Genomic DNA, 13,964 nt, shown 5'->3' with positions numbered 1-13,964 from the left:
ATTTGTTTTGGTATTTATCCACCATTGGAATACCAGTTACTAAAACCAAACACAACCAGTGGTACTTGCACAGCTTACAGAATCAATTAGGAATCCCAAAATCCAGTGATCTATGAGGCAGTTTTCTACCAACCTACTAGGTTAAAAGGAAGATTTCCCACTTTCTGTATGAACAGAGGTAATCCCTTCTCTATTTTCCAAGTTTAATTTTCTTACAGAAAATGGAGAACCCTAGCATTAAAGCTACAGAGGCTTCCCCAGATGAAATCAGAAAACCTGTCTGGTGGGTTGACCTTGCCTGGCTGCAAGGTGCCCACTAAGCTGCTCTCCTTCTCCTCCTCCTCAGTAGGACAGGGAGAAAATGAGATGGAGAACTCGTGGGTCAACATAAGGGCAATTTAATAAAGAAATGCAAGGATTGTACGTGAAAGCCACAGAAAACAGATTTATTCTCTACTTTCCATCATCAGGCAATGTCCAATCACCTGCTGGGAAGCAGGGCTTCAGTAGCAGTAGCGGTCACTTTGGAAGAAAAATGCCTTAATAATGAATACCCTCCTCCCAACTCCTTTCTCTTAGGTTTTAGTGCTGAGCACAACATCATATGGTATGAAATATCCCTTTGGTCAGCTTGGGTCAGATGCCCAGGCTATGTCCTCTCCCAAAGCCTTGCCCACCTCCACCCTACTGGCCTTTGAAGGGATGGGAATGGGACGGAGAGATAACCCTGCTCAGTAGTACCCAAAACACTGGCGTGTCACATTCTCAACACAGTTCTAGCTGTCAATACAAAGCACAGCACTACGATGGCTGCTATGGGAAAGCTAACTCCATCCCAGACAAACCCAATACAGCATAACCAGACAAGAACCCCAAACTGCAAGACATGATTTTCTCCCATTTATTTTCAGGAACTGCTCATGATACTACACAATCACAAGAATCATATTATAAAAGTAATTCTATTGTCCAGAATTAACATGGGTCTAAACCAAATTTATTAATTACTCTGTAATACTGACTTTAAAATGTCCGAGGAGAGATGACAATAGCAAACTACTTGAGAACATACTAGTGTTTTTTGATTCTTCGTTGATGATTTCCACATGGAATACTTTCGCATAGTTGGCAGCATAATATATGGACATTGTAACAGGAAGTTACTGTTGCTGAAGTATTGTATACATTATTTCTTTCAGAAATCAAGTTTTAATGCCACTTTATAGAACGTAACTATGCAAAATTGTTATGTAAGAAGTCATTGAATAAAGATGGGCCTTCCTGTACACTAGAAACCACAAGTCAGATCTCAGTCACAGGGCCTTGACCTACTAGATATTCAAAACTAAGTCAAACAACCTGAAATCTCTCTTCATGAAAGTCAACTGGAAGAAAAAGGAAAAACAAACACCACATTGGTTAAATACAAGTCTGCTGCTTATTTTCAGTTCTCTATTATTGTACCTTAAACCATTCTGAGTGATCAAATTTCACCTTTCTTGTATGTTAACAGCAACTTTTCTTTTGGTAAGTGGGGATGTAGGGGAAAGTAATAATCTTTCTTCACCCTGCTGGGGAGAGGCTACTTCTTTATTCCAGCCACATTCTACTACCCTTTTCTCACACAGAGCTTGGATTAAATTGCTTTAACTTAGTGTTTTCGACCACAGACTTTAAATACATTTATTTACTACTAAAGAGAAAGTTTCAAAAAACGTTCCATCTTACTATCCTTCATTGCCTGCCTTTTCAATTAAATCTGTTCTATAAGAACGTGGACTTTGTAGAAAGAACTGATATAGCTAGAAAAATAAAGGCGCACAGGATTTCAGGAATGCAAGCACATCCAGCACTCCGAAGTGTGTTTCACTTTTCTTCACTATTTCATTTTGCTTAAGACATGATTCCTTTCTACCAAAAGGTGCCTTTATATCCTTAAAGCATTATAGCTACAGCTTGCTACAATGATACCTCTTAACGGCATAAAAAGCAACCTGAAAAGGTCCCAAGCTGGGGTGTCTCCAGAAAACGCACAATAGGGGCTGTTAATGTCAGCACTGACTCACGGCTTCTCAAGAGCTGGACGAAGTCACTAAGATGCCTTCTTCGGAAGGCTGCTATAGCATGACAAGCAGCTTTAGATGAGTAGCTCTGGATGCATCTTTAAAACATTTATTATCACATGGCAACCACTTCAACAGTAAAAGCATTCAGAAACCTTACTTTGACAACAGGAATAACGCAGGGAAAAACAAGTGAGAGGGAAGTGGTCCACATTCTTAAAATAAAAGACTTATTAAAAGGACTATTAGCAATCATCCAGCCACTGTATTTGGACAAGTGCCGGTGTTTATTTGTTCTTTCTCATACACAGCCTTCATGTGTCACCACTGTCCCTTTCGAGCTTATGGTAGCAACCTTATCCCTGTATTGTTTAGAAAGCTCAAAGGATGGAGATTCCACAACCTTTGTGGGCAACTTGTGCCAATGACTGATTACCTGTGCAGTAAAAGAAAAAAAAAAAAGAGAGAATGACTGACTGAAAACCAGCATTAACACTTAATCTATGCTTTTCCTGGAAATCAGATGTAAAGTTATTATGATATATAAATAAAACCTATGTGAAACTGACCTGATTCCATACAGATTCCAAACAGCCTCGTCTCCATCTTTTCCCAGTTGAATAGCTTGAATTCGTAGTAATTTCCGAACAGTCTTTACTAAACCATGCACATTTCTGTTGCCAAAAAGAAATACATTACTGTCAGATATGTAGTTATGTTAGTTGATTTTTCTATAAGACGAGAAACCCAGGAACAAAACTGACACTCAGAAAGCTTTGAGGTCTCCTTAAGGACCGTCTCAACTCTGCCTACACAATTTTGGGCACGTGGTGCATCCATGTGTCTTTGTTTTCTTTTTCACATAATAAGCAAAACAGCAGAGAGAGTAATTAATGCTTCAGTTCAAACTTTTGTTTGTTTGCTTGTAACATCTCTTACATTTGCTGTCCCTAGCTTAACTGAAACCGATGCTTTTAATGTTAAAACCAGAAAATTAGCTCTTCTCTGAATGCAAGGGTATAGGTGAACGTCCAGCATGGTACACAAATTTCAACCATGTCACTGTCTAGCAAGAGAAAACAAGAGAAACCACATTGTCAGAAAAGGCACTTGAGACATCTAGTTTGTGCTGACTTTTGATCTCAGGAGCCAAGGACTACATAAAATAGGTACATACAGCTATTCTTTCTCCCTTTCCCTATGTTGTTTAATTTATCATTTAGAAGAATCATGAAATAACAGTATTTCTGGAATTTTTATAAGATTTCACATATTCTCCTGGAGAGACACTAATGAAATTAATGAAGTCCACCATAAGGCAGGAAAAAAAGCCCTGTGACCATGCAGTAGAGCTCAAGAAGTACAGAGTTTATTACTGCTTGGCTGAGCTTTTAAGGCTAACTTTCAAGATTTGGTTTTCCTCTTCACAATTAAGTGCTTTCTACACCTTTCCAACCTTTCCACACCTTTTCAGCTAGACCATACCATATCCAACCCAATCCCTTCTCAAAAAAAATAGGCTGGACTCTATAATGAAACATTCTTTCACAAGGTGCAAATGTAGAAGCAGAGCAAAAAAAAAAAAAGTCATGGTGGATTCTTTGACATTTTATCTAGAACATGCTATACACAATTGCATCATTAACTCCTAATGATCTTTTAGAGATAGTTTACTACTCATGTTAATAAACTACCATTACTCCTCACTTTATTCACATAATGAACAAAAAGAGCTAACAAAACACACAATTATAAGGGATTATCACCTGACAAAAAGTAACTTCTATCATACAGGGCAAGATAAGGGAGGAAAAACAGAATTGGATGCTGGGGATTTTTGGTTTTATTTTTTTACTGTTCCTCCTCCTCCTTCCTAGTAGGAAAAAATATCTGATAAATCTATTTTATCTGTAATTCCACTTCTCCATCAGCGAATGGAAAACTGAAGTGAGCTGGAAAACAAGAAATTATACAGAATTTATGTAACTCTCTCATGGGACAAACAAACCATCATCTTCATTTAGCATATGAGCAAACTGAGATACAGCAATATTAACTGTTTGGCACAGAGTGCAGTAGGCTCCTCAAACATCTTCCTAAACTGTTAACGGATATAGATACATTTAGACTTAGGCTGGAACAAAAAGTCTGAAGAAATTTAAGCAATTTTTATCAAAGAACAGAGAGACTTTATGTGAACACTGTTAGAAGACAGATGTTTACACACATAGGCTGGAGCAATACCAGCACAACAATGTGTGGTAACAACATGTAATCACAAAGAAATACCAGGACTTGATATTTACAAACACTTCACTGAAGATTCAAAAATTGCAAAGGCAAAGGATCATATGACCACAGAATCATAAACTAAAAAACCCTCATGTCATCCATAAAAGAAAACAGGAACACACCAGCAAATACCACTTAGAACTGCCAGACCTGCACCATACGTATCACCACTTGCAGAAAGACTTTTCCACAAGCCGGTATGGTACACAGATTCCCACAGTGGATCTCCCCACCAATAAATGCTTCGATTCATATTCCAGATACAGGCAGAATAGCATGTTCTGTCTTCCGTGCCTTTCACACTTTTGCCAACAGGGCTGGAAAACACTGACCAATATCAAAACTGACAGAATATGCTTCTGTTTTCTTTCTTTCTTCCAAAAATGGACCAGTTATATATAAGATGTGCCTGTAATCTTTAAAATGGGTCTCTCTCCTGACACGTGGCTCTTCAAATATTGAAATCTGACTATAAAAGAGACCATGAGGCTTGACAGAACTCTGCTGCAAAGCAACCAACAGGAAGGCATACAGCAGGTTTCCAAATCCCAGCACAGTCAATGTAACATACAGAGGAAGGAGAGCCTTTCGGATTGGTACAGGAGGGAAAGAGAACAATCCTTTATATACTTCGCAGCTAGCGAGAGTCAATTAAATGGGAATTTGCTAGCACATTCCCCAGCTTCAGCTGGGTAACTGTGCAGTGGGGGTAAAAACAAACCATAAAACACTCCCTAAGAAAACAGGCTTCTGTGTTCTGAAACCCCTGTGTTGCTGTTCCTCATTCCCAGGCCGGAGGTGGGGGGAATGGCTGCTTTAAGCTTTGCACTCAGCTCCTGAACACAAGCAGCGCAACAGCATGGCATAGTGCAAAGATTTCCTCACCTCCTACAGGCACGGATACTCAGGTGACAAAAACATTCTGAAAACATACAAACACACAGAAATCCTTCTGACAATTTCTCAAAGATAACAACAACCCGATGTTTCACAGGCTTTTAACAGATTGATGAGATTATTTAAGCTCATTCATTATTCAATACAGGTGTGCTGGTTTGACTGAAAATGGGTTAATTTTCTTCATGCAATTAGAAACCTTTCTTTTTCATAGCTAGCACGGTCATTATTTGGACTTAGTTTGAGAACAAGAGATAACAGCCCAGCACAGAGTTAATGTTTTTAATTGCTCTGGTCTGAGAGCCAAGGACACTCTGAGCATTCTGCCCACTGGGGCAGAGCTTGACTGACACTCAGACTGATCAACAAGAGTATTCCATCCCATTAGCATCATGCTAATTATTTAAGAAGTCAGGGCCTTCCAGTTGACCTTCTTCCACTATCTCTCTCTCGGGGGCAGATGGGGGGAGTGTTTTGGTCGAGATGTTTAACTCGGCCTTTTGCCATTTTGCAGAAGCCTCTGGGCTTTTCTGCCTTTTTCCTCTCTCTTCTCCCTCTAGGATTGGCTTTAGGACCAGGTGTGGCTTGCTGGGACTGGCTCCTCAGTTGTAGACAGAGTTCGTGAGGAATTGCCTTGAGTATCTTTTATTTCTATTTTTTTTATATATATATTTACTAGTAGTGTATTAGTATTTTGTTATTTTATTAACTGTGTTTATCTCAATCCAAGTTTCTCCCTTCCCTTTTGATTCTCTCCCCTGTTGGAGGTGGGCGGGGAAGAGGTGAGCAAGCAGCTATTGTGGTTGTATTGCTAGCTCGGGTTAAACCACAACAGGCCACAGAGTTTTCCCATTATCTTCTACGCAGAAAGCTGGAGACCAGCATTAAAAACATGTAAAAATGTGCATGTGTGTATTTACATATGTATACATGTTTTGTATACATGCATACATAAGCAAACACACAAATATGATCTTCAATGAAGTTTAAACTCTTGGGGCATCAGAGCAAACTCGACACTGAGTGTAAGAGACAGTTATGGTACAACAATACACCAGAGAGGTTAAAATAGATTCCCATTTGTATAATGAGCAGATAATGTGAACTGCATAACAAGTCAACTCAGATAAGCACTGGATGTTCACCTCTGACAAAGCAAAATGTCTTTCCTAGCATGCAGAATTTGATACACCTGACAAAACCTACCAGGTGCACTAAGCCCCTGATAAATTCATCATAACAGAAGGAAATTAAGCAAAACCAGAAGATGGGTAGTCTTTGCCAATAGAAGATTCACCTAACTCCTTTCAGCACTGAAAGCTGCTCTGCAGTTGCAAGCACCTTTCTGCTGGCTGCTAATTTCATATTTATTTTAGAGACACTGTGCACACAGCAATGCAGAGCCACAGAGCAAACCTGGGTGAAAATTTGGCAGGGAACAGGATGCTGAGCAGCAAACTACAATTTTAAAAAGAGTCAAGAAGTATCAGCACTGAAATGAACCAATCTGAATTTTAAGTTTAATAAGCTCTGGAGGCTACAGACGTTTTAAAGCCAGACTTCTGTGGTTAGGCTATATAAACCCTGCTTTGCAATACATAGTGGATATGGTTTGAATTGAGGCAGCCTGGGGCAGGGCAAAAAAAAAGCAGCCAAAAATACATAAAAGTTTACTGAGGATTTTGCCAGCACTTACTATAGCCATCATTCGTGTTGGTTTCACACACAGAAAAACCTAAGAACAGTGCACAAATGGGGCAGACCCAAGCCCTTTCAATATATAACTCTGATTTTGCATTTAAGGTTAACTCAACCCTAAATATCCCATTTTACACTTTTTATTTCTGAAGTAGAAAACCACATTAACATGTCATTTCCTTATAAACCACAGATACTGCAACCCTTAGGTGAACAGGAATTTCACATTTCTTAGTCTGCAAGCCAGAGCTAATGAAACTTTCTCTCCACCCTACCTCACAGGACACAGGTTCCCATAGTCTAAGCACGTGCGCATCTACTTCTTTATTAACAATGCAGATTCTTCCCTTAACCCCAAAGTGAACTAGTAAAATTTTGTCATTTGGAGGACAGCAGTTACCAGAAATTACTTGTATTATAAAAATACATAGGGCGTTTCAAAAAGATGGACCAAATTTCAAAGATGGACCAAATATGAAATCACTAGATCTCTGCAACCACAAACCACCAATGAGTGAAACTCTTACCACTTCAACAGGTGGGTCATAGAGTTTCAAACAATTACCACTAGATGCCTCACCCAGCCTAACTAATTGTAAACACATTGCCATCGTGAAGTATACTGCTTTGAAATTGGGTCCATCTTTTTGAAACACCCTGTATTTGCAAAACCTTTCCTAGAGATCTATAACCACCTACTGTAAACTCAGCATAGTATCCACATCATCACAGCAAGATCCTAGCTATAAACAAGCAAGCCACAAGGAGAGAAACAGTCTTTTAAAAAATATCTGATTTCTTAAGCATTTCACTAGTTTACTCAAACCTAAACTCACCTTTGGCTCACACTGACCACAAGAAGCCTCAGCCTAAAACTGATTATGTGAAGACTTGAAAGGGTGAAAAACATGTCTTGAACAGCATGTTTCTCACAACCTTTATGCTGAGCCCACCAGCATAATACATCACAGGTGTTGTATCGATTAGCTGGCTCAGCTGAAAACAACTCTAGCACTCTCTAGGGCAGGGGGATCAAACTCATTTTCACCGGGGGCCACATCAGCCTTTCGGTTGCCTTCCAAGGGCCAAATGTAATTTTAGGACTGTATAAATGGAAGTACTCCTACACATATACAGTCCTAAAATTACATTCGGCCCTTGGAGGGCAACCTCGAGGCTGATGTGGCCCCCAGTGAAAATGAGTTTGACGCTCTTGCTCTAGGGAGAGAATGATGTGGCTTAGTGCAGAAATCCAGTTAGCTGCCAAAAATCAGAAGAGATAAAGATAACACAAGTATAAGGTGGGTGTGTTGAATGGAGACATCTTCCAAATCATCATTTGACTTCCCATTTATAAATTTTGTGCACAGTGTCTTTTTCCCCCACAACTGCATTCTCTCAGTAAGTTGCACGGGCAGTCTAGCTCAAAACACCATTATGGCATTATATCTGCAGAATTTTCTAAGAGGAAGTAGCTGCAGAATTAGGTAAAACGATTTCTTCCTTCACAGACAAGGAAACAAACCCCAGCATTCCTAAACCCCACCTACAGTCTTGTGGTTATCCTATTCGAGCAACTAGTTATTTTGATTAGGAAGTTATTTCTGGCCCCCATAATGAAGGTTGTGGCCATTTTCTTTCCACTTCTCCATGACACAGGCAACAAAACTAGCCAATGAATTGATTTCTGAGGTTCCACAGTTCAAAATTCAGAGCATTAGTCTGAATTGCAAACAATTTCCGCTTAGATGCACAGGATATTCTGTGAGTTCTTAAGTCAGAACCATACTGTCACACTGCTAAGATGAACGGCCTTCATCAGAGTGGCAGGACCATATCAGTCCCTAAAGCCACAGCTTATTTGAAGTCACTGTCTTTACAGAACCTCTGTAAAAACAAGGGTAAAGCAATCACTGATAACCAGTTGACAAAAGACACAAAATCAGACAACCAAACCTACCTTGCTGAGGGAATTAGATTCAGAGCTCCATGAAGAACATAGTCGAGCTCAGCATGTTTCTCTGCAACAAGTGCCACCAACCCCTCAGAACAGGCTGTTCGCAAGGCAACACTCTCACTGCAGCACTTCTCCCAAAGCAAGTTCAGAGCAGGAGTCTGAAGTCAAAAGCATGAGACACAAGCAATGAGAAGGCCAATGCTAATTTCTCTTCATCCTTCTCGAACACACTTTTAAATAAAAAAATGCTCAACAGCTTCTCCTCAAGTCTTGTAGAGTGCAAGACAGGAAGCTGGTCTACAGACTCTACACCTGAAAAAGGCCTCTCCCAGTCCAGCTCCCACTTTCCTTACCACCTATGCCCTCAGCAGGGACAGGAGTCTCTAGGAAAAGGTTAAAGCAGATGAATTTTTCAGCTGTGCCTATGCAGGTAGGCTATCATCAATTCCTCTTTCCTTAAAAAGATGAACATGTAATTGGGAACTGCTATGTCAAGTGGTACCTACAGCAAGGTACAGTGCAGCCAACTAGAGGCAGGCATACAAAGGGCTATCCAGAGGTAAGATATCTTTGCTCACCACATAAAGTCCTCAGTTCTCTCCATTTGCTAGCAAGCACAAAGACTTGGCAATATCCATCAAAACTGCTGTTTGTTTTCACGCTAAATTTGCATTCACGGGTTAGTGTGCTGGCTTTGTAGCTTCCAAATGGCAAAACAAGGAACATTTTTAAAAAACCAAAGACTGAAAAGTGCTCTTGAGTAAAAAGGGAGCCTGTAATGTCTAAGTAGCACAATCTTCTGCTTCTTAGCATTTTAGAAAGTGTTACTGTATTTCAGTTTAATACCTTAGTGAGGCAGCAAATGGGAAGAGTCAGCTTGTAGCTCAAAACAGAAGGTCGTTTGGTAACATGATTATGATCAGGACTGTTGGAGGAGCTACTGCTAGAAAAACTACAAACCTCCAACATCACCTCACTCAGCACTTTTCAGGTGTGGGTTTGTTAGTTTGGATTTGTGTAAGTTGTTTTTTGGTTTTGTTTGGGTTTTGTTTTGTTGGTTTTTTTTTTTGTTGGTTGGTTTGGTTTTTTTAAGACTTCAGGCTGGGAAGAAAAATTCACAAATTATTCTCTTCTCATTTCTGTACAAGTCATCTTTTGGGAAGGAAAAACAATGGCGCAAATCCTAACACCTCTCCTATGTTGCTGTGACACTTTGCAAATGCCAGCATTTATATGCCTCTCAGTTAACGAGACAGACCTGAATTTAAGTGAGCTTCATTCAACTAAAAGGCAAAGTATGCCTTTGCACTGCACTCTCTCTTAGAGGAATATAATCTCTACTCAGCTAATATGAAATGTAACAGCAATACAGGTATGCGAAATGCAATACTTTTTGAAATTTTTATAGTGATGTAAAAGCCTTCCCTACTCAAGTGACAATGTCTCACCATATGGCAGTTCACTTACAGTAATGTACATAAACTCAAGTAAAACTCTCTCAAACTGAGCATAGCTACATGTTGGTATACTGCAGAATTAAGACTTTCACCATTAAGACTTCTCATGGAAGTAAAACTGCTCTTCTGATCCCAGAGATTTACCATTTCTACCTGTACACCCAGACACATATTGCTAACTACCTCACTTCTAAGATTTATTGAAATTACACAATGTGGAATGAGAAACTACAAAAAAACATAAGCACATGTGGACAGGAGAGGAGACAAAAAGGAAAGAGTGCCACAGACCTGGTCAGACGACTGTTTGATCTTCTCCGAAGAAACTTTTTCTTTCAGTACTGCAGCAATCAGATGGCCCACTGCCTAAAAGAGAAAAAGAAAGAAACTCATGCAGATCAGGTGTTATTTTTCAATTCTACATTAGGAAGAATTTACATTACAGTTGCATACAATCATTTTATGGTTATTTGAAGTATGAGACACTGGTATGAAAGCCGAAATATATTTTAGGGCCAAAAATCTCCATAATGCCAGTATACTACTTTTTCTATTACCCTGAGGCAGAAGAGAAGAAAAACTTCCACAGGGCTCCACATAGATCCAAGGGTCTCTTTGAACACAACCACTTAAAAGATTAGAATCAGGTATATACTTAGGAATTGCAGATATTTTAAATGCATCAGCTCTAATAGACATTTACAGCTCCACTGCTGTACAGATCGCAGTGTACTGAAAAGTACAGGTAATTATTAAATTCTTCGCTATATAGGGCAGTGGAAGCAAGAGAAGAAGTAGAACACAGCAGATCTAAGCAACTTGCCCACATTTTTGCATCGCAAGTTTTGCTAAACACTGATAACAAACATATTGTGATACCTTAAGCACTTTACATAGCATACTCACTGCCAGAAGTGTTTCATTTATTTTAAACAAAGCATTTGAAGTTAACGGTATTTTTCATAAAGCTCTTCCGTAGTAGAGATGATGAAGAAGATTTAAATTTTCAAGGTCCTCCAAAAAATGCTTCTGTTCTAAAGAACAGCAAATATTTGTTCATTTGACATTTAAAGTTAAGCACTTTGTTCTATTTTAGTAGAAGGAATGTCTGATTTCCTCAAACTGCTTTTAAAAATCTAAATGTGGACTGAAATAACCCTCACTGGCTTCAAGGTGTTTGGATACAGGCTTTTTGTTTTCTGATTCAGCTCTAATGCCTTACTCCATCTTCTTTCATAGCCCTAAACTCTGATACACAGAAAATCCTTTCCAGGAGAGACAGAATGACATGTTTTCACACAAAAATGTTTCAGATTATCATTGTAGAGCAGCAGCTGCATCTACTCTCCTATGGTAAGGACAGATCCTTACTTTTGGCAAAAGTAAATGAGGAATCCAGCAAGAAAAAAAAAATACAACACGATAGTAAGATTTCTGTTTTGTTAGTGTATAAAAAGACAGAAACAGATTATTTAAAATGTTTTCAGGTTCCTTCTTTCAGGATTTATTCACACTTCATTTAGATACTAGTTGCTAGCCTGACAGGACAAACAGTAGCACTGTGAGATAACTGTTCACACTTCCAGGAAAGACTACACTTTACACCTTTCTAGACAACACAGATTATGCCCTTAAAAGGTTTGTCTATGTAGTCTAATACACTTTAAAAAACAGTTTATTATCCGGGAATCTTACTCTTGTGAAAAAAAGAATGAGAAAAATGGAACAAAGTCAGATATTTATCTATGCTGCTCAGCAGCTATCCCACTGCAAGAGCAACGACACGCTCCCTAGGCAGGTTAAATCTTTCTTCTTACACTTAGCAAGTTAATCTTCTTATTTTTTCTTTTTCCCGCTTCTAAGGAATTTCAGAAATTAATTCACACCCACATCCTTAAAACACTTTCATTGCAACGGAAAAGTGGCTTATCAATAGAAAGTGGCTTTTGCAGTGAACTATACAAGAAAGTCAAAATGCAGACTAGCCCATTGCATTCCAAGAACTTGATTTCCCAGTAACACTTTTTGACCTAGAAAGTTATGCTCAACTTCCTCACTTCTCTGATCCTTGTCTGTGTAGGTCACATGCTCTGCAGAGTAGACATCTTGGTTGGTCCGACAAAGAGGACACCTGTCACAAAGCTGAATCCTGGCCTCACGACATGGAAGATTACAGACCACTTTTCAGGGTGTGGCAGATGCACTTGACCCCCCCCCAGCCAAACGAGCAGCAGTTTGGTTCAGGCTCCAGAGGAGGGAAGGGCCTGAGCTGTAGCCAGGCCAAGAACTCCCTCAAGGAGACCCACAAGGAAGCAGAACGGCACACTGAATGCTGGTAACCTGTGGGCGCAGGGAGTCTCGTCGATGCTTTTCCTACTGTATGAGATTTGACTACAAGTCAACCACTTTTTTCTATAAATACGACAGCCTGGATGAGCCCACTTTGAACTCTCCCTGCTAAATAAGTGAGCTGTATGGCAATGGTTTTACTACTCACAGGTCAGTGGATGAGCCCAATTCAAGTTCAATATTAATCATTTAGCTTAAGTAGATGCACACCAAATGTAATGGATTATTTAGAGATATAAGGTTGTATGATTTTTAATAGACTCTTGGATTCATGTTACTTGGTAGACTAGATTTGCTAAAATTTTAAGCTGTAAAGTCCTCCTCGTATTTACCAAGGGCAACTGCAGACTACACTAAATGCTTGCAAGATAAAGTCTAGCTTGCATTTTGCTGGGAAAAATGGAACTGACTGGGAAAACAACGATCCACGGCTAACGTGGAGACATTACAGACATCCGCAAAGTGGGGCCTATTTTTCACTTCACTGAGAAGAAACGATTTGTCCAGACAAAACGGCACCTGCAAGGCTATGGACCAAAAACAATGTCTACAATTGAACAAAACAGACACCCACGTGGAGTCAGAGAAAAGAGGTCCAATGGGGAGCAAGGGACCTGGTGGTGAAATTTTGCTATTGGATTGAATTCTGGTGTGAATGGTCTGTAAAGATATAAAAGTTTGTAGTTTTCTATGCTTGGGGGGACCTCTGTGCAGGTACCCAGCTTGAGCCAGCTCTTCTGCTATTCTACTCCATTAAATTTTTTATTTTCTGAGAATTTTGTTTCCTGAAAGTCTGCTTTGCATATGGTCACAGGCCTCGCCTGAAAGTTTGCCACTGGAGTTCTAAATACAGGCTCCAGAGCAAACGGCTATCAGGGAGGGAATGCCTGAAAGTTTGCTTTTGCAAACAGCTACAGGCCACCCCTGAAAGTTTGCCTTTGGAGCCCTAAATACAGGCTCCAGAGCCAACGGTTATCAAGGAGAGAAGAATCCTGAACATTTGCACCGTGACAAATACAGGCCTCACCTGAAAGTTTGCTTCCAGAGCTACAAGACACAGCCCTCAGAGCTAACAGTGATCAGGGAGGGAAGATGCCCGAAGGTTTGCTTCGTGAATGGATACACGCGCCTGGAAAGAAGGTAAGCAGCATTTGGCTTGGTATATCTCCCTCATGCAGTAAACAACAGAGTAAAGCTACCACTGAACTCTTTTAAGTCGCACTTCTCTTTAAGAAATCTAAACATTGTTCC

The 13,964-nt window shown here is 39.8% G+C and overlaps 1 protein-coding gene across 2 annotated transcripts in view; it reads right to left on the bottom strand.

The window, feature by feature from the left end:
• Positions 1-13,964, bottom strand: part of FOCAD (focadhesin) — a 109,449-nt gene that overhangs the window by 89,503 nt on the left and 5,982 nt on the right. Inside the window, exons 3-5 of one of the 2 annotated variants that reach the window (XM_065657889.1) lie at positions 10,656-10,730; positions 8,911-9,065; positions 2,633-2,737 (exon numbers count right to left, since the gene is read on the bottom strand). In XM_065657889.1, the coding sequence (XP_065513961.1) occupies positions 2,633-2,737; positions 8,911-9,065; positions 10,656-10,730 (335 nt within the window). The remainder of the gene's footprint in view (positions 1-2,632; positions 2,738-8,910; positions 9,066-10,655; positions 10,731-13,964) is intronic. The other variant, XM_065657891.1, reaches the window with a different exon arrangement.

This window comes from Caloenas nicobarica, chromosome Z, assembly GCF_036013445.1.
Source record: "Caloenas nicobarica isolate bCalNic1 chromosome Z, bCalNic1.hap1, whole genome shotgun sequence".
Taxonomy (NCBI): domain Eukaryota; kingdom Metazoa; phylum Chordata; class Aves; order Columbiformes; family Columbidae; genus Caloenas; species Caloenas nicobarica.
The sequence above is the reverse complement of the archived record's forward strand: the minus strand, read 5'-3'. Positions and strand labels throughout refer to the sequence as shown.